General features: G+C 49.6%; 1 protein-coding gene across 1 annotated transcript in view; it reads right to left on the bottom strand.

Moving 5' to 3' along the window:
* The window catches only part of C2CD2 (C2 calcium dependent domain containing 2), a 65,207-nt gene that overhangs the window by 12,924 nt on the left and 31,710 nt on the right, over positions 1 to 20,573 (bottom strand). The window contains exons 6-13 of the mRNA XM_018051681.1: positions 18,159 to 18,279; positions 15,931 to 16,039; positions 12,344 to 12,408; positions 9,649 to 9,773; positions 7,086 to 7,260; positions 5,805 to 5,918; positions 2,924 to 3,051; positions 375 to 693 (exon numbers count right to left, since the gene is read on the bottom strand). Coding sequence (XP_017907170.1) covers positions 375 to 693; positions 2,924 to 3,051; positions 5,805 to 5,918; positions 7,086 to 7,260; positions 9,649 to 9,773; positions 12,344 to 12,408; positions 15,931 to 16,039; positions 18,159 to 18,279 — 1,156 coding nt within the window. The remainder of the gene's footprint in view (positions 1 to 374; positions 694 to 2,923; positions 3,052 to 5,804; positions 5,919 to 7,085; positions 7,261 to 9,648; positions 9,774 to 12,343; positions 12,409 to 15,930; positions 16,040 to 18,158; positions 18,280 to 20,573) is intronic.

Consider the following 20,573-nt stretch of genomic DNA (forward strand, 5'->3'; position numbering starts at 1 on the left):
TCTCCATGCTCTGGATGGTTCTACCCCCAGGAGGAGGGTGCACAGACAGAGAACAGGGTGCCTCTAGCCATGAACACCAAGTGGCCCCAAGAACACAGAGAGATGACCTGGCTGCTCACACTCAGAAGGGTCCTGAACGTGCCCCCAGCCCTGCCCATGGGCTCGAAAGGGGCTCAAACATAGAGTGCAGGTGTTTTTGTAGGCGTGGGGATGCAAGGGTAGGGTGCCCTTGTAGAGAGAAGGGAAAGAGAGCAGAGGCTGAGAACCGAATTTCAGTCTGGAAACCAGCAGGAGACCAAAGCCATGGACTGGCGGAGAGGAGTGGCGGGGAGCAGGGCCGAGGTGGGCAGGGAGGGGTGGGGAGGGGCGGGTACCTTTATGCTTCTTGGCAGCGGCTGGCTCCAACTCCGACACACTCAGGGAGCTCTCAGACAACTCGTCCCCCTCGGGGTCCTGCAGGGCCTGGCCACCCCACGCCCCAGCCGGTGGCTCCTTCTCCAAGTCCCAGGAGTCTAGCTCTATCTCCTGGGGCTCCAGAACTGGTAGGGTCCCCACTGGGGCCTCCTCCTCGGGTGGGGCAGAGGTCACAGGCCCCTCCGGCTGGTCCTGGGGGGCATCCTCTTGGTGGGCACCATCCATGGAGGCTGCGTAGTCCAGCATCAGGGCTGCGTCACTGTCCTGAGATAGTGAGGTCTGTCCGGGGATAAGAGACAAAGTCAGGGTGAGGAAGATGCCAGGATACTCGGGAGGAGCAGTGAGCTGGAGAAGCCTTGGCAGCCCCCCACACACAGCTGTGGGGGTGGTTTCAGCGTCTGAAGGTGCCCGGCCCTCCAAGCAGACAGCTCAGGAAGCTGAGAATCAGTGGACACAGGTCTCCCAAGGCAGAGGGTCAGCCTGAAGTGCCAGGCTGGGGGAATCTGGGAAAGAGCACCCTGTCTGGGTGCAGAGGTGGCACACAGTCTGTTTAGTGACTGCTGACAACTGCCTCTTCTGACCCAAGTCAGAAATGCCCACTGATTCAATCTGGGACAATTTGACCTTCAGTAAAAATGGGGCTTTCTTGGTGGCTCAGCAGTAAAGAATCCGCCTGCCAGTGCTGGAGATATGAGTTCAGTCCCTGGGTTGCAAACATCCTCTAGAGGAGGAAATGGCAACCCACTCCAGTATTCTTGCCTGGAGAATCCCATGGACAGAGGAGCCTGGTGGGCTACAGTCCAGGGGTCACAAAGAGCTGGACACAACTTAGTGACTAAACAACAACCACAACAAAAATGGTAAGTCAGCTGGACTAAATGATCTAGAATAAAACCTTAGAGAAAGCGCGGAGATGGAGACAGTCACAGGTCTTGTCCTTATTTGTTCTTTTTTTTTTTTTTTTGAAGCCTCTGGTGCCTCAGACAGTAAAGAATCTGCCTGCAAATGCAGGAGACCTGGGTGCTGTCCATGGGTCGGGAAGATCCCCTGGAGAAGGGAATGGCTGCCCACTCCAGTGTTCTTGCCTGAAGAATCCAGGGACAGAGGACCCTGGCAGGCTACAGTCCATGGGGTCATGGAGGGTCAGACACGACTGAGCGACTAACACTTCCACCCTCATTCTTATTTTTTGGTTTTTAGGTTGGTATAGTTTTGTTTTCGGTCACACCGCTTGGCATGTGGGATCTCAGTTCCCTGCCCCAGGGATGGAACCCCTGCCCCCTGCAGTGGAAACTCGGAGTCCTAACCACTGGGCCACCAGGGAAGTACATTCACTCATTTATTAATCCTAAAGAAAACCCAACTACTGAACTGAGCCAGGTGCTTCCAGAGATGCTATCGCCCTCTCCTGGCTGCTTCTGGAAGTGCGTGCAGGAAACCCAGGAGCATCACCTGGCTCTTGCAAGATGGTTTCCAAGGCCACCCACACCCTGGGTATAATTGCCACATTGGTGACTCACCCCTAGCACCTCCCAGGACCTGTTATGGCCCCTTTCCCAAGAGCCAGGGGCTCAGTTCTCAGCATGCCCTCTTGGCCACCCTCTTATGCCCTCAAGAAATCAAGCCACCTGCCATGTCAAAAAATTCATCTTCCTCCTTGTCCCCTTCCAGCTACTAAATTTCCCACCTGCCCCTCAATCACTCACATTTTCTTTACTCATTCTGAAAGGTTAAAAAGAGTAAGGGACTGTCACCTGGGCCCTTGCCCAGAGGGGCTGGCCTCTCTCGTAGCCTGGCCTGCCAGGGGATGTCCACATGGGATGCCTTGAGCCTGCCATCCGCTCTGGACTAAGGTCACAGAGCAGCACAAGGAAGGCACGGGGACGGGTGTGTGTTTTAAAACAAGCTTCATTTCTCTGACTGCAGGAGGCATAAACATTCATTGCAAAAGGAAGCATTTGGAAATGAGTCATGTGTAAAGTGAAAGTTCCCCAAGACGGCTCGGTAACGGGGGTGGAGGTCCTGTCCCGAAGGGGAGCTGACCTCATCTCGGTCTTTCTCTTTGAGTAATTTTTCTTAAAATGATTCACCAACCTCTCAACACCCAAAGCATCCCAGGTCAGAAACTGTCAAGTTCCTTCCTCAACAGGATAAGCTGCGTAAACAAAAATGCCACAAGTAATCCCTTGTTGGGGGAACACAATCTGACATTTCCCGGGTGGCTCAGTGGTAAAGAACCTGCAGGAGACCTGAGAGATGCAGGTTTGATCCCTGGATCAGGAAGATCGCCTGGAGGAGGACATGCAACCCACTCCAGTATTCTTCCCTGGAGAATCCCAAGCAGAGAGGAGCCTGGAGGGCTACGGTTCATGGGGGTGCAAGGAGTTGGACACGACTGAAGCCACCTAGCAAGCCTGCAGGCAACCTGACATTCCGGGGGGTGGAACTTTCTGGAGTTAAGTGGAGGGCGGGGCGGGGCGGGGCGGGCGTGGGAGGAGGAGAGGCTCACCTTGGAGACCCCGGATATGATGATCGTGCTCTTCTTCCTCGGGGACTTGAGCTTCAGCTTCGAGGACTCACTGAGCTGTCGGATGGCGACTTCGGCCACCGGGTCGGCCCCGTTCAGCACCAGGAGCTCTGCCGGGGGAAAAGCAGGGTCGGGCACATTAGCAAAACCTGGAACTTCGACAGGAACTTCAAAGACTGGGCAACAGATCTGGTCGTTAAGGAGGGGTTGGCAAACATTTTCTGTAAAGGGCCAGAGAGTGACTAGCTTGGGCTTTGTGGGCAGCTGGCCTGTCACAAGTACTCCACACTGTCTCAGAAGTGGGTAAGCAAGGCTGGAGGTAAGAGTGCGCACAGGGGACTTCACCCCTGAATGTGGTCCAGTGGATAAGAAGCTGCCTGTCAAGGCAGGGAACATCAGTTTGATCCTTGGTCTGGGAAGATTCCACATGCCTCGGGCCAACTGAGCTTGTGTGCCACAACTATTGAGCCCAGATTCTAGAGCCCGTGCTCTGCACCAAGAGAAGCCACAGCAATAAGAAGCCTGTGCAATGCAACTACAGAAAGCCCGTGCATAGCAACGAAGACCCAGTGTGTCAATAAAATAAATAATAATTTAAAAATTTATAAATAATCTTTTTTACAATGGGCATGGCAGGTTCTGGGGAAACTTCATGCGCAGGACAGGCAATGTTTCTGGTCTATAGCTGAGGCTCTGCGCTTACACACACTCACCAAGGTGTACGCTTCACATCATGAACCTAAAATATAACGATAATTTTGTCTATTTATTTTTGGCTTTGCTGCTGCTTGGGCTTTTCTCCAGGTGCGGCAAGTGGGGGCTAGTCTCCAGCACAGGCTCTGTAGCTGCAGCGCACAGGCTTAGTTGCTCTGGAGCATGTGGGATCTTCCCAGATCAGGGATTGAACCGGCATCTCCTGATTGGCAGGGGGATTCTTTACCACTGAGCCACCAGGGAGGCCCTCACATCATGCATTTTAATGCATGGAAGTGATGCCTCAGTAGAGGTGATAACAGAAACCTCGGAGCTTTGGGGAGATGTGAACTCTGAAGGGCAGTGCAGCTACTCCCTGGCCCTCCCAAGAGGTTTGGACACACAAGCTATTGTTCAGGGTGTCGAGGGACCGTTCACAGAGGCTGCTCCTCCCCAGGATTAGCCTGCACCCTGGCCAACATCCAGGGAATGCTTAACTCAGACCCAAGCCCTGCAAAGAGCTCAGTGTGTGTTATTTTAGGTAAATACCCCCAAGGTCTCAGCCGGGGGCTGCTTTTTCAGTCTCCATTTGAGGAATGGGGAAGACAGGAGGCAGCCAGGTGGGCAGCAGGGCTGGGACCACCCCGCTCCCCAGCCAGGTCTCTCTCACTCAGAGATGCTGCTGGACCTCACAGGTAATCACTGCTGTGGGGCAATTAAAAGGACATGGGGTGAAGGGGCAGGATGTCAGCAGGAGCTTTTTCTCAGTTTGGCCTTAGTCTGTGGACCACAGATGCTCCACTTCCATGCAGTCGTGAAGGACCAAGCGGTGGAGACCTATGTGGCCATTGACGGCCCCCCCACCCCCCACCCCAGGGGAAGAGTGGAACATGGCGAGGGCTCCTGGGACATGGCTGCGCTGTCAGTCCCAAGTCTCAGGACAGGGGTGGCGGCACCAAGCCCAGAGCTTCCGTCCATCCTCAGAGAGCCCATCCGGGTGTCAGCTATGCTTGAGAAAGCTTCCAGGGTCCCTGGCTGCACAGAGCGGGCTGGGGATACCACCCTTAGGCCAGCGGGGGAACCATAGCAGAGGCACCCCGCTCAGGGTGAAGGTGGCCCCATGCTACAAGGCAGAGCTGAGCAAGGACTCTCGGGAGCAGCCAAAGGAGGGTTATTGCTTCTGCCGAGGATTCTGCAGTTGTTGTTGTGGGGGGTACCCTGTAGCTCCCATAGAGCCAGGGAAACTCCCATGGGGAAGAGGCAGTTTTCCACTCCTGCTAGGCTCTGAGAACACACAGCCATCCCAAGACAGCACGCACCAAAGGAGCGCTGCCTGCCCCCTGCCCACCCCTCCCATCCCATCTGCAACCTTAATAAGGAAAGAAAAACAGGACTCAGTGGACAGGGGCTGGTGGGCGAGCTGGAGAGAAGCTGCCTGCTCCATCTCAAAGTGCTGGTCACGTGTGATGATCAAAGGGAGGAAATTTAACCCCAATGGCAGTGACACAAGCGACCAGGAAGTGAGAACCTGCATCCCGAGTTCTGGGGACACTAACCCAGTTACAGGGGCTTCCCAGGGGGTGTTAGTGATGAAGAACCCACCTGCCAATGCAGGCGATGTAAGAGACCCACGTTCCATCCCTGGTCGGGGAGATCCCCTGGAGGAGGGCATGGCAACCCACTCCAGTATTCTTGCCTGGAGAATCCCCATGGACAGAGGAGCATGGTGGGCTACAGCCCAAGGGGTTGCAAAGAGTTGGACATGACTGAGTGACTTATGCCACCTTATTACAGAGGTTTCCAGAGACAAAAAATAAAGCAGTCTTTACAGTTACATCCCTGAATCCTGCTTATTTTATGGTATCCAGGTAACTGGCACATTGAACAAGAGGAAAAATAACAGTCATAAATTTTTCGTAGTGAGGCATGAGCTGGGTTTTCAGCTGCTTCTGTCCAAGCTTCCTAAAACTTAGGGCAGGGATGCCAATGGCACTCTCAATCTTCCACTGACTTCCACTTCCCTTGTGCTCTTCTGGCTCCTCACTTATCCTCGAAAAAAACAACTCTTCCCCAAACTCTAACAAGGAAATGCGTCTTCTCACCAGATGAGAGTTCGCAAGCAGAGCCTGAAGGAGCCGATTGGGGACCATCTCGAGTGGTCTCACGTTACCTGTGTCTGAGGAAGAGAATGTTTTGCTGACGGGGGCACCGTGGCAGGAGATGGCCTGGACCGAGATGTCCTTCTCAATGACTTTCACCTTGACAGGTGTCCTCAGGGGAGACTCTGCCGGGAGAAATCCTGGTTATAGCGGCCCTTCGAAAGCTGTCTGACTCTGCAGTCACCAGAAAGTGAAATCATGTCTCATTTCAGCTCTACTTCAAGCAGCCTGGGGGGCTTCCCTGGTGGTCTAGCGGCTAACTCTACACTCCCAAAGCAGGAGGCCCTGGATCGAGCCTTGGTTAGGGAACCAGATGCCACATGCCGCAACAAAAGATTCCCCGTGCCACAACTAAGACCCAGCACAGCCAAATACATAAATATAACTAACTGTAACAACCTAGAGGGGTGGGATGGGGAGGGAGGAGGGAGGGAGGTTCAAGAGCAAGGGGACATGTGTATATCTATGGCTGATTCATGTTGATGTTTGGCAGAAACCAACACAATTCTGTAAAGCAATTACCCTTCAATTAAAAAATAAATAAACTTAAAAAATCTATTACTAACCAAATATTCATGCAGCTGGAAAAGGTAAGAGGAAAACCTTAAAATATTTTTAACACACTCTCTTATTCTTTTTGTGGGGGAGGGGAGGAATGCCCCCAAAGGGGCATTGGAAACCTAGGTTTAAATTTCAGAAACCTTTGAATTAAGCCAGAATTTCACGTTCTGATTTTCATTCAAGAACTGAGCCAAGTGATTTATTCTGGCATGATAATACTTCTGTATAGGCAGGAACACAGTACAAATTAAAAAGTAATAATAAATCATACACTTCTACAGAAGTTGTCTCCAAGGCGGTGGATGTGGGGACAGGTACAGAATTTGGCTAGATCCGAAACCACTATGCGTCAAGCCTCCGAATGAATGATTTTTAACATGAGACTACACACTGGCCACTCACATCTAAAGTTTTAAGATAAAGTGCTGCCCCATGTAAATGTCATGGCGTACTTAATTTAATGAGATATTTCATCTAATATCTTGACTTTGGTATCAGAATACACTGCAGGGTTGAACCTTGCTTTGTCTTGTCCTGCATCTGAAAAGATAGAAAGATAATTGTCTTAAAAGAAAAAAAGCTATGCAGAAGCCTTGCCAGTCACCATTCTTCCTGTGCCAGGAGATTTTTCTCACGAATGATCCTGCGGCCTGCGGTGCTCTGCAGTTTATAGGTGCAAGACATTTACCGGGGAAGCGCGACTGCAGACTTTCTGTGGGGAGGAGCCTCACCAGAGCCCAGCGGGGACGCCCTCCCTGCGTCGAAGCGAGGCTTGGTCTTCACGGCAGTGACAGTAGTAACCACGGTCCCGCATGGCATCACAGTGCGGTCTTTCTCTATCTTTGCAGCAGGAGCAGGTGCAGGCATTTGCCAGGGTTTTCCCTCACCGGGTTCTATGTAAGAAAACTGCAGAGAAGGCTGGTTACCTGCTTGTAGTCCGTGCTGACGGACACCTCGCCATGGCATACTGCCTGCCTTTGCAATAACCTCTGATATCTTTACCTGTCACTTAGTACCATAATTAATGGGTAAGAATTCTGATTTTCCCAGAAGTGACATGGGAGGATGAGACCCAGGCTCAGACCCAGCCACTCAGCTTGTAAAGACGGGAACACAGGATGGAGAACCAAACAAAATAAGATGGCCCTTTCTGAGTCAGGCCTGAGTGAAAGGATATCACAGGCAGTTATGTCAGGCAGACGACACAATGTAACCCTGGGCAGGAAGCATCCCACTCATGTCTAGAAATGTGTGGGAGGAAACATCAGCTCTTCCTGGACGAGCTTCTTGTTTCAAGGTGAATGAGAGCAGGAGTCTGACAGACATAAATTGCGGCGCCTACACCGAGGTCACAGGTGTGGAGCCCTACACCAAGGTCACAGGCGTGGAGCCCTACACCAAGGTCACAGGCGTGGAGCCCTACACCAAGGTCACAGGCGTGCAGTCCTACACCAAGGTCACAGGCGTGGAGCCCTACACCGAGGTCACAGGCGTGGAGCCCTACACCGAGGTCACAGGCGTGGAGCCCTACACCGAGGTCACAGGTGTGCAGTCCTACACCGAGGTCACAGGTGTGGAGCCCTACACCGAGGTCACAGGCGTGGAGCCCTACACCAAGGTCACAGGTGTGGAGCCCTACACCGAGGTCACAGGCGTGGAGCCCTACACCGAGGTCACAGGTGTGCAGTCCTACACCAAGGTCACAGGCGTGGAGCCCTACACCGAGGTCACAGGCGTGGAGCCCTACACCAAGGTCACAGGTATGGAGCCCTACACCGAGGTCACAGGTGTGGAACCCTACACCGAGGTCACAGACGTGGAGCCCTACACCGAGGTCACAGACGTGGAGCCCTACACCAAGGTCACAGGTGTGCAGTCCTACACCGAGGTCACAGGTGTGGAGCCCTACACCGAGGTCACAGGTGTGGAGCCCTACACCAAGGTCACAGGTATGGAGCCCTACACCAAGGTCACAGGCGTGGAGCCCTACACCGAGGTCACAGGTGTGGAGCCCTACACCGAGGTCACAGGTGTGGAGCCCTACACCGAGGTCACAGGCGTGGAGCCCTACACCAAGGTCACAGGTATGGAGCCCTACACCGAGGTCACAGGTGTGGAACCCTACACCGAGGTCACAGACGTGGAGCCCTACACCGAGGTCACAGACGTGGAGCCCTACACCGAGGTCACAGGCGTGGAGCCCTACACCAAGGTCACAGGTGTGCAGTCCTACACCAAGGTCACAGGTATGGAGCCCTACACCGAGGTCACAGGTGTGGAACCCTACACCGAGGTCACAGGTGTGGAGCCCTACACCGAGGTCACAGACGTGGAGCCCTACACCGAGGTCACAGGTGTGGAGCCCTACATTGTGGTCACAGGTGTGGAGCCCTACACCAAGGTCACAGGCGTGGAGTCCTACACCAAGGTCACAGGTGTGGAGCCCTACACCAAGGTCACAGGTGTGGAGCCCTACACCGAGGTCACAGGTGTGGAGCCCTACACCAAGGTCACAGGTGTGGAGCCCTACACCAAGGTCACAGGTGTGGAACCCTACACCGAGGTCACAGGCGTGGAGCCCTACACCGAGGTCACAGGCGTGGAGCCCTACACCAAGGTCACAGGTGTGGAACCCTACACCGAGGTCACAGACGTGGAGCCCTACACCGAGGTCACAGACGTGGAGCCCTACACCAAGGTCACAGGCGTGGAGCCCTACACCAAGGTCACAGGCGTGGAGCCCTACACCAAGGTCACAGGCGTGGAGCCCTACACCAAGGTCACAGGTATGGAGCCCTACACCAAGGTCACAGGTGTGGAGCCCTACACCGAGGTCACAGGTGTGGAGCCCTACATTGTGGTCACAGTTGTGGCATCCTACACTGAGGTCACAGGACAAAAATTTCCGGAATTAACCAAGCCCCACAGCAACCATTTACCACGAACCTCTGGATCTAAACCTGCCAGTTCCCTGACATATTAGGTAAAATACCCACCCTTTTACCCACTCTACAGCATCCTAACCAATCACTTAATACCACCATTCTAGCATGAATTTCCTCTGTCTCGAGACTGTAAAAATTGGCCAATAGTCCTCGAAAGGGGTTGGCTCTTCCTTGAGCCTGTCCACTGTTCTATCAGTGTCTCCCACTCTAATAAATTCTCTTCTCCTCTCATTCTGCCTCATGTCTGGAAATTTCTTTTTCAACTTGTGCTCGGACCATGACATCAACAAAGATGTCCCTTCGCTCAAGTGGCTGGAGCAGAACGTTGGCCTCATAAAGGATGTCATACCTCTGCAGTAACTGAACCCAACGCCGAGCTGCCCAAGGAGGCCCCGCTGGTTAGCGTAAAGCTCTGAGGCCCGGAAGGCTGCTTCTTGAACAAATCCAAGGGGACAGTCGTCATCGCCAACAGAGCTAAAGAGATAGGGGATGAGTGGGGAGAACCATGGGTGTCTGCACGGGAGCAGGATGGCCCCAGAGCAGCTGCACCCAGAAGCAACCCTGGACGTGCCCCCCACCCCTCCCCCCTCCCCACCCTCCTGCCTTGCTCACTGGGAAACGCTCCCATTTCAGAACATTTTAGAAAAGTTAGTGTTGTAAAAGGTACAAGAGGGCTGTGGAAAAGCCACAAACCAAGGGGGCTACAGAGTTATGAAGATCAGAGGCGGTATGTGATCCTATCCTGGAGTGGGAAATACTGCTGGGAAGGACCTTAGGGGATCGGCTGATGGGAACTGAAAAATCTGGTCGGTAGATCAACAAAGTGAATCAGTGTGACTCAGGAAGCTGATAACTACACTGTGGACAAATAAGAGAATGCCCCTATTCTTAGGAAGCACATACTAAAGAATTTAGGAGCCAAGGGCCAGGATGTCCCATACTTAAATGCACATGCTTTTACCCTGAGTGTGTGAGTGTGTGTGTGTGTGTGGGGGGGGGGTGGTGAGAGAGAAAGACCAACTGACAGCAGCCACCATGTATGAGCACACACAATGAAGGAAACGGGCAAAATGTTAAAAATATCTGAGTTCGAGTAAAGGTTATATGGTTGCTCTTTGTTCTGGTTTTTGTTTTTCTTAAGTTAGAAATTTCACAAATCCCATCAGGCTGGACTGGAATGGAATTCCCACATGGCCAGCAGGGGCGGTGCCCTGGGCATGGATTAGCAAACAGCAGTTCCACCCTGCGTTCAGACCACACACCCTCTCTTGGAATGTTAGTTCTTATCTCAGGAGCATCCCAGTTATCTCCAGACTACAGAGCTGAGGAAACTGCCTCAAAATTATGGCTAATTAATTAGGGAGCTTGAATTGCTTTTTCCTATGTCTTGGTAACTTTAGGAGATAAACAGATGGCTTAGTTTCACAGCTTAATTAGCCAGGCAAGGGTCACCTCTCCATTTTGTTCACAAAGATTTTAAGAAACCTAATAAATACTGAAACTATGGATTTACATACATGCATACACAGGTCCACGCTCAGTCTAGGGCGTTTTACCTCTGATTATTGTTTTCTTGTATCTAAAGCATGTGCCCAATTTTGCAGAAGGAAATGGCAACCCACTCCAATATTCCTGCCTGGAGAATTCAATGGACAGAGGAGTCTGGAGGGCTGCAGTCCAGGGGGTCACAAAGACTCGGACACCACTGAGCCAACTAACACTTTACTTCAAAGCATGTGCTAAGCTGAAGCTGCTGGGGCTTCTTTTACAAGGAAAAGCCAGTTGTAATTCATGGAGACAGAAAGCAGAAGGGTGTGTGCCAGAGGCTATGGGAGAGGCATGGGGAGTGAGTGTAGTTTTGTAAGATGAAGGACTAATATTGAAGCTGAGGCTCCAATACTTTGGCCACCTGATGCAAAGAGTGGACTCACTGGAAGAGACCCTGATGCTGGGAAAGACTGAGCGCAGGAGAAGAAGGGGATGACGGAGGATGAGATGATTGGATGGTATCACTGACTCAATGGACATGAGTTTGAGCAAACTCTGGGAGATGGTGAAGGACAGGGAAGCCTGGTGTGCTGCAGTCCATAGGGTCGCAAACAGTTGGACAAGACTGAGTGAATGAACCGCAACAAAGATGAATTTTGGAGATGGATGGTGGTGATGGCTGTGCAACCATGTGAATGCACTTAATGCTACTGAACTTTACACTCAAAGATGGTTAAGATGGTAACGTTTATATATGTTTTACCACAATTAAAAACTGAGATAAAATTTTAAGAAAGAAGGTTTATTAAGCCCAAGAAGGCTGAGAACTGCTTCTCAAGCCAAAAATTGTTGAATAAAAGATTTTGGATATTTGTTTTAAAAAATGAAAAGAACCAGTTGAATATACTGTTTCTCAGAATGTTTGACCTTGCTAATAACTAGAGTAACTGCTGACAAAGGTCCATATAGTCAAAGCTATGGTTTTTCCAGTAGTCATGTATGGATACGAGAGTCAGACCATAAGGAAGGCTAAGCACCGAAAAATTCGTGCTTTCGAACTGTGGTGCTGGAGAAGACTCTTGAGAGTCCCTTGGACTGCAAGGAGATCCAACCAATCAACCCTAAAGGAACTCTTTAGGATTTCCATCAGGCCACCTGATGGAAAGAGCTGACTCACTGGAAAAGACCCTGATGTTGGGAAAGACTGAGAGCAGGAGGATAAAGGGGCGACAGAGGATGAGATGGTGGGCGGTCATCATTGACTTGAGGGACATGAGTTTGAACAAACTCCAGGGGATAGTGGAAGACAGAGGAGTCTGGTCTGCTGCGGTCCATGGGGTCACAAAGAGTGGGACAGGACTTGGTGACTTAGCAACAGAAACAATAATCGGAATGGACTTTTGACTAAACATTCCCTTGGGAAGACCTGGAGTGGCTTAGTGGGCACGGCCAGTCCTTCTGCCGAATCTCCCACCCTCCCTGCCCCAAGGCCCTGGTCAGGGCTGCTGTATGACCCTCCCAGGGAGCAGGCCTCCTTCTGTCTGCTGAACACCCACCTTCTGAGGACTGCCCGTCATCTGAAATCTGCAGGTGCAACTCCCTCGACTTGGCATTCAACTCACTGTGGAAAGAAGGGCTGTGAGTCCTTAAAAATGCTTTACTATTTTCTTGAAATAGTATTTTTTTTCTGATTTGACAGAAAGGAATGCAAGTCACCATCAATATTTAAGAAACTACAGAGACATATAAGCCAAGTAAATACAAAGATTATCAGCAACTTCACTATCCAGAAATAGTTAATATTTGGTATTAGGATTCCCAGGTGACTCGGTGGTAAAGAATTCGCTTGCCAATGCAGGAGATGCAGGTTCAGTCCCTGGGCAGGGCATATTCCCTGCAGTAGGAAATGGCAACCCACTCCAGTATTCTTGCCTCGAAAATCCCATGCACAGAGCCTGGTGGGCTACAGTCCATGGGGTTGCAGAATAAGACATGACTTAGCGACTGAGCCCACATGGACATTCCTAGGATTATCTAATGGGACTTAATGAATGATGATGGAAAGGTTCTGTAGAACTGCCATCAAATTTGGTGGCCACCAGCTACATTTGGCTATTGAGACATTCATTTTATTTTTGGCTGCACTGGGTCTTCATTGTTGCACATGAACTTTCTCTAGCTGCAAACAGTGGAGGCTACTCTTTGTTGTGGTGAGCAGGCTTCTCATTGCAGTGGCCTCTCTTGTTGCAGAGCATGGGTTCCAGGCACATGGGCTCAGGCACACAGGCTCAGTAGTTGTGGCTCATGCCTAAGCAGCTCTATGGGAGGTGGAATTTTCCTGGACCAGGGATCGAACCTGTGTTCCCTTGCATTGCGAGGCAAATTCTTAACCACTGGACCACCAGGGAATCCCAGCTATTGAGAACTTTAAATGTGGCCAGTGTAAACTGAGGAACTGGGTTTCATTTTGTTAATTTTAATTCACTGAAATTTAAAGAGCTACATGTAGTGAGTAGTTCCTGTATTAAAAGGTAGAGCTGTATAACTATTCAGAACATAATATACCTCCCCACTCCTTTATAATATAGTGTTTTCACTGAAGATTTCATGGACATCTTCCCATGTCAATAGCTACAGAGCAACATCCTTTTTCATAGGCATCTAGTACTCCAATATCTGGCCCTATGAGATTTTATTCAGCCAACTCCTTAATAACCAAGCCTTAATAATGGTTTCCCTCCAATATTTCATAATTATAAACAAGCTGAGATCAACATCCTCATATGTATATCTTTTCACACATGTGTGATTATTTCCTTAGAAAAAGAGCAATTGCCAATCAAAAGGTATATGCATATAAAAGATTTTGTTTTTTTATATATATTGATGACTTTCAGAATAATTATTCCAATATCTGTATCCACTGGCCACTTTTAGTTTTTCTCTACCCACTTGTAAGGGGAAAAATAATCTTTGCTTAAGTTTGCATTACTTTGGCTATTTCTGAGATTGAATATGTTTTCAGATGTTTCTAGCTATCTATAATTCTTACTTTTTTATTTCTAGTTGAGATATTTTGCCCAATTTTCTATGAGAATCTCATATTTGTATTAATAATTTATAAAAACCCCTTTATATTATACTTGGGACACCTTCTTCCATTACTTTTCTAATTATTTACTATTTAACACCAGAAAGTGATTTCTATATTTTTATAGTCAGCTACTTTACCAAAATATAATTTATATTAATTTTTGTATTATTGTTTCTATCCTACATCCATTAGTTCTAATAGTTTCAATTGATTTTCTTGAGCAGTCTGTGCGTGTTAGTTGCTCAGTTGTGTCCAATTCTTTGTGACCCCGTGGACTGTAGCCTGCCAGGTTCCTCTGTCCATGGGATTTCCCAGGCAAGAATACTGAAGTGGGTTGCCATTTCCTTCTCCAGGGGATCTTCCCGACCCTACCCCGGGATCAAACCCTGGCCTCCTGCATGGCGGGCAGATTCTTTACCGCCTGAGCCACCAGGGAAACCCTGAGTAGACGAAATATGCAATCATATCATCTCCAAGTAATGACTGGTTTTGCCTCTTCCTCTCTACTACCTGCATACTGTTTCTTTTTCTTATCTAATTGCATTAATCAGTACTTCTAGAACAAAACAATGGGGCTCCTTCTCTTGACTTTAGTGGGATTGCTTCTAATACTTATCACTAATGTAATTTTTTTTAATCTTTTGAAAAAAAAAGGGAACATAAATCTTATTCTAATTAAGTGTTAAAAATTAGAAATGGGTATTAAATGTCACTGACTATCTTTGGGGCCTATATAGAGATAATTACTTTGTGTTCTCCTTTGATCTAGTGACACAATGGATTTCATTAACAGATCTCACATTAAACCATACTTGCACTTTTGGTACTCAGCCTCAGTGGATTATTCTTTTTTTTTTTTTAATTCAGTAGTTACAGTGCGAGGCTCAGTAGTTGTGGCTCACAGGCTTAGCTGCCCCATGGCATACGGAATCTTCCCAGACCAGGGATGAACCCATGTCCCTGTATTTGCAGGAAGACTCCTACCCTCTGCACCACCAGGAAAGTCCTTGGTATATTATTCTTAATGTGCTACTGGATTCTATTTGATAATAGAATCAGACTAATTAACTAACTAATTAACTAATAGAGTATTAGTTCTTACATCATAATTATGATGTAATTCCTACATCATAACTTTTAAGTGGTCTACACTTTTCCCCTTTCCCATTCTCTTTGTCAGATTTTGGTATTGAAAGAATTAATTCTTGGGTGGGTTGAAAAGGAGTCTGGAGCCCTCAAGGAGGAGAAAAGGACAAACATGTTTTTTTCCTACATTGCTTTGTCTTAGTCACATAAGAGGTTATTTTCTTTAAGCCCAGAGCCAATGATGACACAAACTCATCTTGCTCAAGGATATGTTTTTCCTTAAGTTCTGTACTAATGATTATATATCAACAATGTATCTTGCTAGAGGACATGTTTCTTCTTCTTAAGAAGAACATTCTGACTAATCTTGTTATCCTAAGATGTATGTTGTAAGAGTGGGTCTGATAAGACCTCTCAATTGTTAGTTCTAATCTTGTTAATTTAAGATTTATGTTGTAGGAGTGGGTAAAAGTATATAAGGCTTTGATAAGACTAGCAAGTGTGGTATTCTTTTTCCCTCTTCTGATGTCTATGTCAGAAGCTTTCTCTTGTCCCTTTTCTTACTTTAATAAAACTCTGCTGCACAAAAGCTCTTGAGTGATCAAGCCTGGTCTCTGGTCCTGAAGCTAAATCGTCTTCGGAGATCACGAATCCAGCATTGTTCACGGTAAGCTATCACTATCAATCAGAAGTTTCCTTCCATTCTGCTCTGGATGGTGTGTGTTTCTAAAGCAAGTGGGAGGCCCAACAACACATCTCTCGTCACAGCGGGGCCTGGGAGTAGGTGAGGTGTGAACCGATACTTAAGCGCTGCCTTCAGAAAGAAATCCATATCTGACTTAGAGCCACGCTTTCTCTCTTCCTTTCTTCCCTCCTTTGGTGCTACGGGATGGTTTCAGAATTGGCAGCATCGAGTGGGTGAGGCCATGGAAACCCAAGCCCATGACAGCCAGCCGTACTCACAAGGTGAATTCTTCTTCCCAAGTGAGGGCAGTGGTGTTTCTTGCGAGGGTGCTGCAGAACTTCTGCACAGGGTCATTCAGCCGAACTATACACACTGGGTTAGCACTGCCTGTAATCAGACAGAAGGCCACCGTATTAGCCTTTATTTCTCTCTTCTAGTTGGATCAAGACATTTTGCATATAAGAGAAAGGCTGAATTCGATGTCTGTGGTCTTGGCTTCCCTACTTCTGAGTGTCCATTTACAACCTCTCAAAGCACATACTCTGGGGTGGCAGATTCTATACTCGCTGGGTATCCACAGCTCTAGACTGCCTCCAAGTCACACTCTTCCCCACTCAGCTCTGACTGTAGGCACTCCCCCCCCGGGGGGGGCGGTGCCCTCCCTGGGGTGACATTACGGCAGAGATGTGGGCCCCACTTTGTATAAGACTAACTGCTTGGAAAAGTCAGGGCATCCGGGGTAACAGGTAAATTTGGGGGTACCTCACATAGAACCCGCTTCCCTCTTACAAAGATATATGTTTTTACAGTTGACTCAGCTCAGCCAAAAATTTTTGAGGTGTTTGATCCAGGTAACAGGACATTTCACTAGTGAAGATTTGTGTCTGCTTCAAGGCTATGCTTGCCGTATGACATAAAGCTGTGACTATATCGTGTAATCAGTGATCAATGGTAGAGCTTCCTTGGTGGCTCACTGGTAAGGAATCTACTTGTCAACATAGGGGATGCAGGTTTGATCCCTGGTCTGGGAAGATTCCACATGCTGCAGAGCAACAAAGCCCATGTGCCAACAACTAGTGAGCTCCTGCTCTAGAGCCTGGAAGCTGTAGCTGCTGAGCCTGGACACCCTAGAGCCCGTGCTCCACAAAAAGAGAAGCCACTGCAAAGCACAGCTGGAGGGCAGCCCCGCTCCCCGCAACCAGAGGAAAGCCTGCACAGCAACAGCCCAGTACAGCCAAAATCAAATAAATAAATGAAGTCATCTGTGCATATAAAAAATCAATGGTGAAGGACCGGACTGTGTTGACCCTTTAACGGGTGGTATTCAGTGTTCCATGCACATCACTTTGGAGAAGGCGATGGCACCCCACTCCAGTACTATTGCCTGGAAAATCCCATGGATGGAGGAGCCTGGTGGGCTGCCGTCTATGAGGTCGCACAGAGTCGGACATGACTGAGCGACTTCACTTTCACTTTTCACTTCCATGCATTGGAGAAGGCAATGGCAACCCACTCCAGTGTTCTTGCCTGGAAAATCCCATGGACGGAGGAGCCTGGTGGGCTGCAGTCCATGGGGTCTCACAGAGTCGGACAAGACTGAGGCGACTTAGCAGCAGCAGCAGCAGCAGCAGCAGCACATCACCTTACTAATCACCACAATCACCTTCAAGAAGAGGCTCCAACCCAGATGGGGACCTCCTGGCAGAGGTGAGAAATGGGTCCCGGGCGGCCCCTCCCACCTGCTAAGCGGTGTGGCCTCCAGAGACGACCTCTGAATCAACAAAACAGCCACCTATGCCCAGCTTCACAGAGCGGTGGCTGTCAAACGTGCTCTGCCTGCACTTCTGGAACTGGATGAATCGCCTCACAAATAAACACAAGTAACCCCTGACGTTCTCAGACAATAAAAAAGAACTCATTGCTATTCTGGGCAAAAACCGCACCGCAGTGGAAAGACGTGTCCAGTCCCAGGCTCCTCGGCATCTGGAGTCTCGGCAGAGTCACCCGTTCTGCAGTTTCTGTCCTCCTCCATAGCAGCCTCTCCTGGCAACACAGGGGCCCCCAGGGGCCCGACACCTGCGTGACACCCATAATCCCATGCGGCACCTCCTCTCCCAGGAAGCAAGGAGTGCGCTGGTCAGGGACGCTTAACATGTATTTACAGCGTCACTAGGAAAAGATAAAAATAGAAAGATGGCTTCCAGGCTAGAGAAAAGGACAAAGCAAAAAATGTATCTTCCTTCCTTCTTCCTTCAGCCTCATGTGTGCAAAAGCAGGACTGTGTTTTCACCGTCTTGCATCACGACTACAGTGTTCAGGAGGTGCTCTCTGCTGAAAGGCAGAGATCACACTGCATACCAGATTGCAGGGAGCCACAGAAGGACGCAAACAGCCCAAACTACTCATGAGGCTACCCGGCCCCTCTGCTCATACTGCAGACAGTCACATCCACAGCCAGCCGGCACCACGCCCTCACCAGGGTGCTTTCTGCAGCCCCATCACCCACCTGAAGCACCAGGATGGCTCAGGAGCGAGACTCGGATGTTCTTCACCAACAGTTTGAGGTCATGAGCCCTTGGAGGTTTGGGAGGGCAGGATTCCTGAGTGGATGAAGTGCGCTGCAGATGCTACAGAAAGGAAAACGCAGAGCAGTGACTCCTGGGAAAGAGGCAGTGGCCACCAGGCACCTGTTCCAGGGAAGGGATCTTCAAGCAGACCTGTAGAGGGAGCCTGGCCCTCACGCCAGCTCTGGAACAATGTTCCCTTCTCAGGAGGGTGGAGGGTACCAGTCACTCACTCACAGCCACTTCTCACAGAAAGCAAGTGGAGGAGCAAAGTGTTCACCCAGAGAGGGCGCCCCAGAGGCCCACTGTGGGTGGAGATGGGGTCAAGCCCAAGCCAGTCCAGGAGCTAACGACAGAATGGGACATGCTCCATGGGCTGCAGGCACGCACTGCCCACCAGCAGCGAGCGGGACACCAACCAGGACACGAAAGGCTGCTTCGCACCTCGGGGCGGACCCGCCATTCACGTGGGGAGGAGCTAAGCGTCCTCCAGGTGTCATGCTGGGGACAAAGCAGAGGCAGGTGCCCTGGAGCAGCTTTGTCACTTCATCCTCAAATCGGCATCAAGGTATCTCCAATGGAGAGCCTCCCAGAGCCTGGGGGACCCCACCTTCAGACCAGCCTTTCCAAGCTAACTTCCGCCTCCCACTCACGGCTGAGAGTGTTCTTTAAGAGCAGCTCTTTAGACACAAATGTTTGGGAGTCCTGAGAGGCTTCTCAGAGACATCACGGGCCTCTGCACAGTGAGGTCTTCCAGGAAGGATCCTTAAAGCTGACTTGACCTCTCGGCGCTTTCCGGGGGGACACTTACCAACATCTCAAGGACTGCAGTCTCCTTTAGGTCACTACCTAGAAAACACTATTGCCGACTGTCAGCTGAAGGGGCGAGGTGGCCAAGAAGTCATCATAGAATCCTTAAGATCCAGGTCCCTGAGCTCTGGGGACAGAGTAACCCACATGTCTGGGGTGGAGATGCAATGTTTTCTCAATTCTGTGTGTGCAATGGCTAATTTTATGTGTCAACCTGACTGGACCATGGGGTGCCCGGGCATGCAGCCCTTGACTAAGTAAATAAGCACGCATACACATTATGCAATTATATGTATATAGCTGGCTCACACAGTTACAGAGACGCTCCTGTACATAAATACATGCACACACACATCCCTTGGTTCTGCTTCTCTACAGAACCCTAATATAGTATGCATGCTATTTTGATACATAAACTCTGCAAATGTATTTAAAAGCATTATAGAATGCATTACAGAAGCAGGCAAGAATACTGGAGTGGGCTGCCTTTCCCTTCTCCAGAGGATCTTCCTGATCCAAGGAGCAAACCCGGGTCTCCTGCATTGCTGATTCTTTACCTTCTGAGCCACCAGGGAAGCATGTATAGTCATATTCCAAACAGGCAGCTTTGATGAACTGGGAACCCTGCACAAACACCCACAAAACCCTCACTCTGCCTGTCGGCTTACTCAGAGGCTCCTTCTGCTTCGTCAGGAGGGTGAAGCCTACTTCTTATATTCTGATAACTCTCAGTGCCCAGAGGGAGTGACAGAACAGTGTGATCCACTGGTATGTGTCCAGGGAATCAGAGAGATTTTGTCTCCAGACTCTACACACTCACGGCTGCTGATGCCCTAAGAGGAACCAGAGCCCAAGAGCCTGCATCAAAGTCAAATTAAGGTTATATTATCATACTGCCTTTTTTTACAATACAGTTCATGGGGTTCTCACAGCAAGAATACTGCAATGGCTTGCCATTCCCTCCTCCTTCAGCATTCCCTCCTGATGCTGAAGCTGAAGCTCCAATACTTTGGCCACCTGATGCGAAGAGCTGACTCAGTGGAAAAGACCCTGATGCTGGGAAAGATTGAAGGCAGGAGGAGAAGGGGGTGACAGAGGATGTTTGGATCACCGATTCAATGGAGATGAACTTGGGCAAACTCCATTAGATGGTGAGGGATAGGGAGGCCTGGCGTGCTGCAGTCCATGAGGTCGAGAAGAGTCGGACATGACTGGGACCGAACATCTTTTTCACATCATATAATAATGGTGGCTATTCTACCACGCCATATAAAAATACTGGAAACACGAATGAAAAATCACTTTAGGGACAGTACATGCCTGTTCTGCATAACCAGCATAAGAAGATCTGCTCATAATTGGGAGAATTAATTCATCCCAAGCAAACGTTTTTAGATGCGCTTCCAGTAAAGATGTGAGACGCCAAGCCCAGGGGCTGGCCTGGATAAATGTCGTGAATGTAAATTTAGCCAAAGAGTTATTAGCACCTAATCAGGCAGTGGTGAGGGTCCCAGAATGGGGAGGGAGGGCAGGCAGCATGGACAGGG

This window comes from Capra hircus, chromosome 1 (assembly GCF_001704415.2).
Source record: "Capra hircus breed San Clemente chromosome 1, ASM170441v1, whole genome shotgun sequence".
Taxonomy (NCBI): domain Eukaryota; kingdom Metazoa; phylum Chordata; class Mammalia; order Artiodactyla; family Bovidae; genus Capra; species Capra hircus.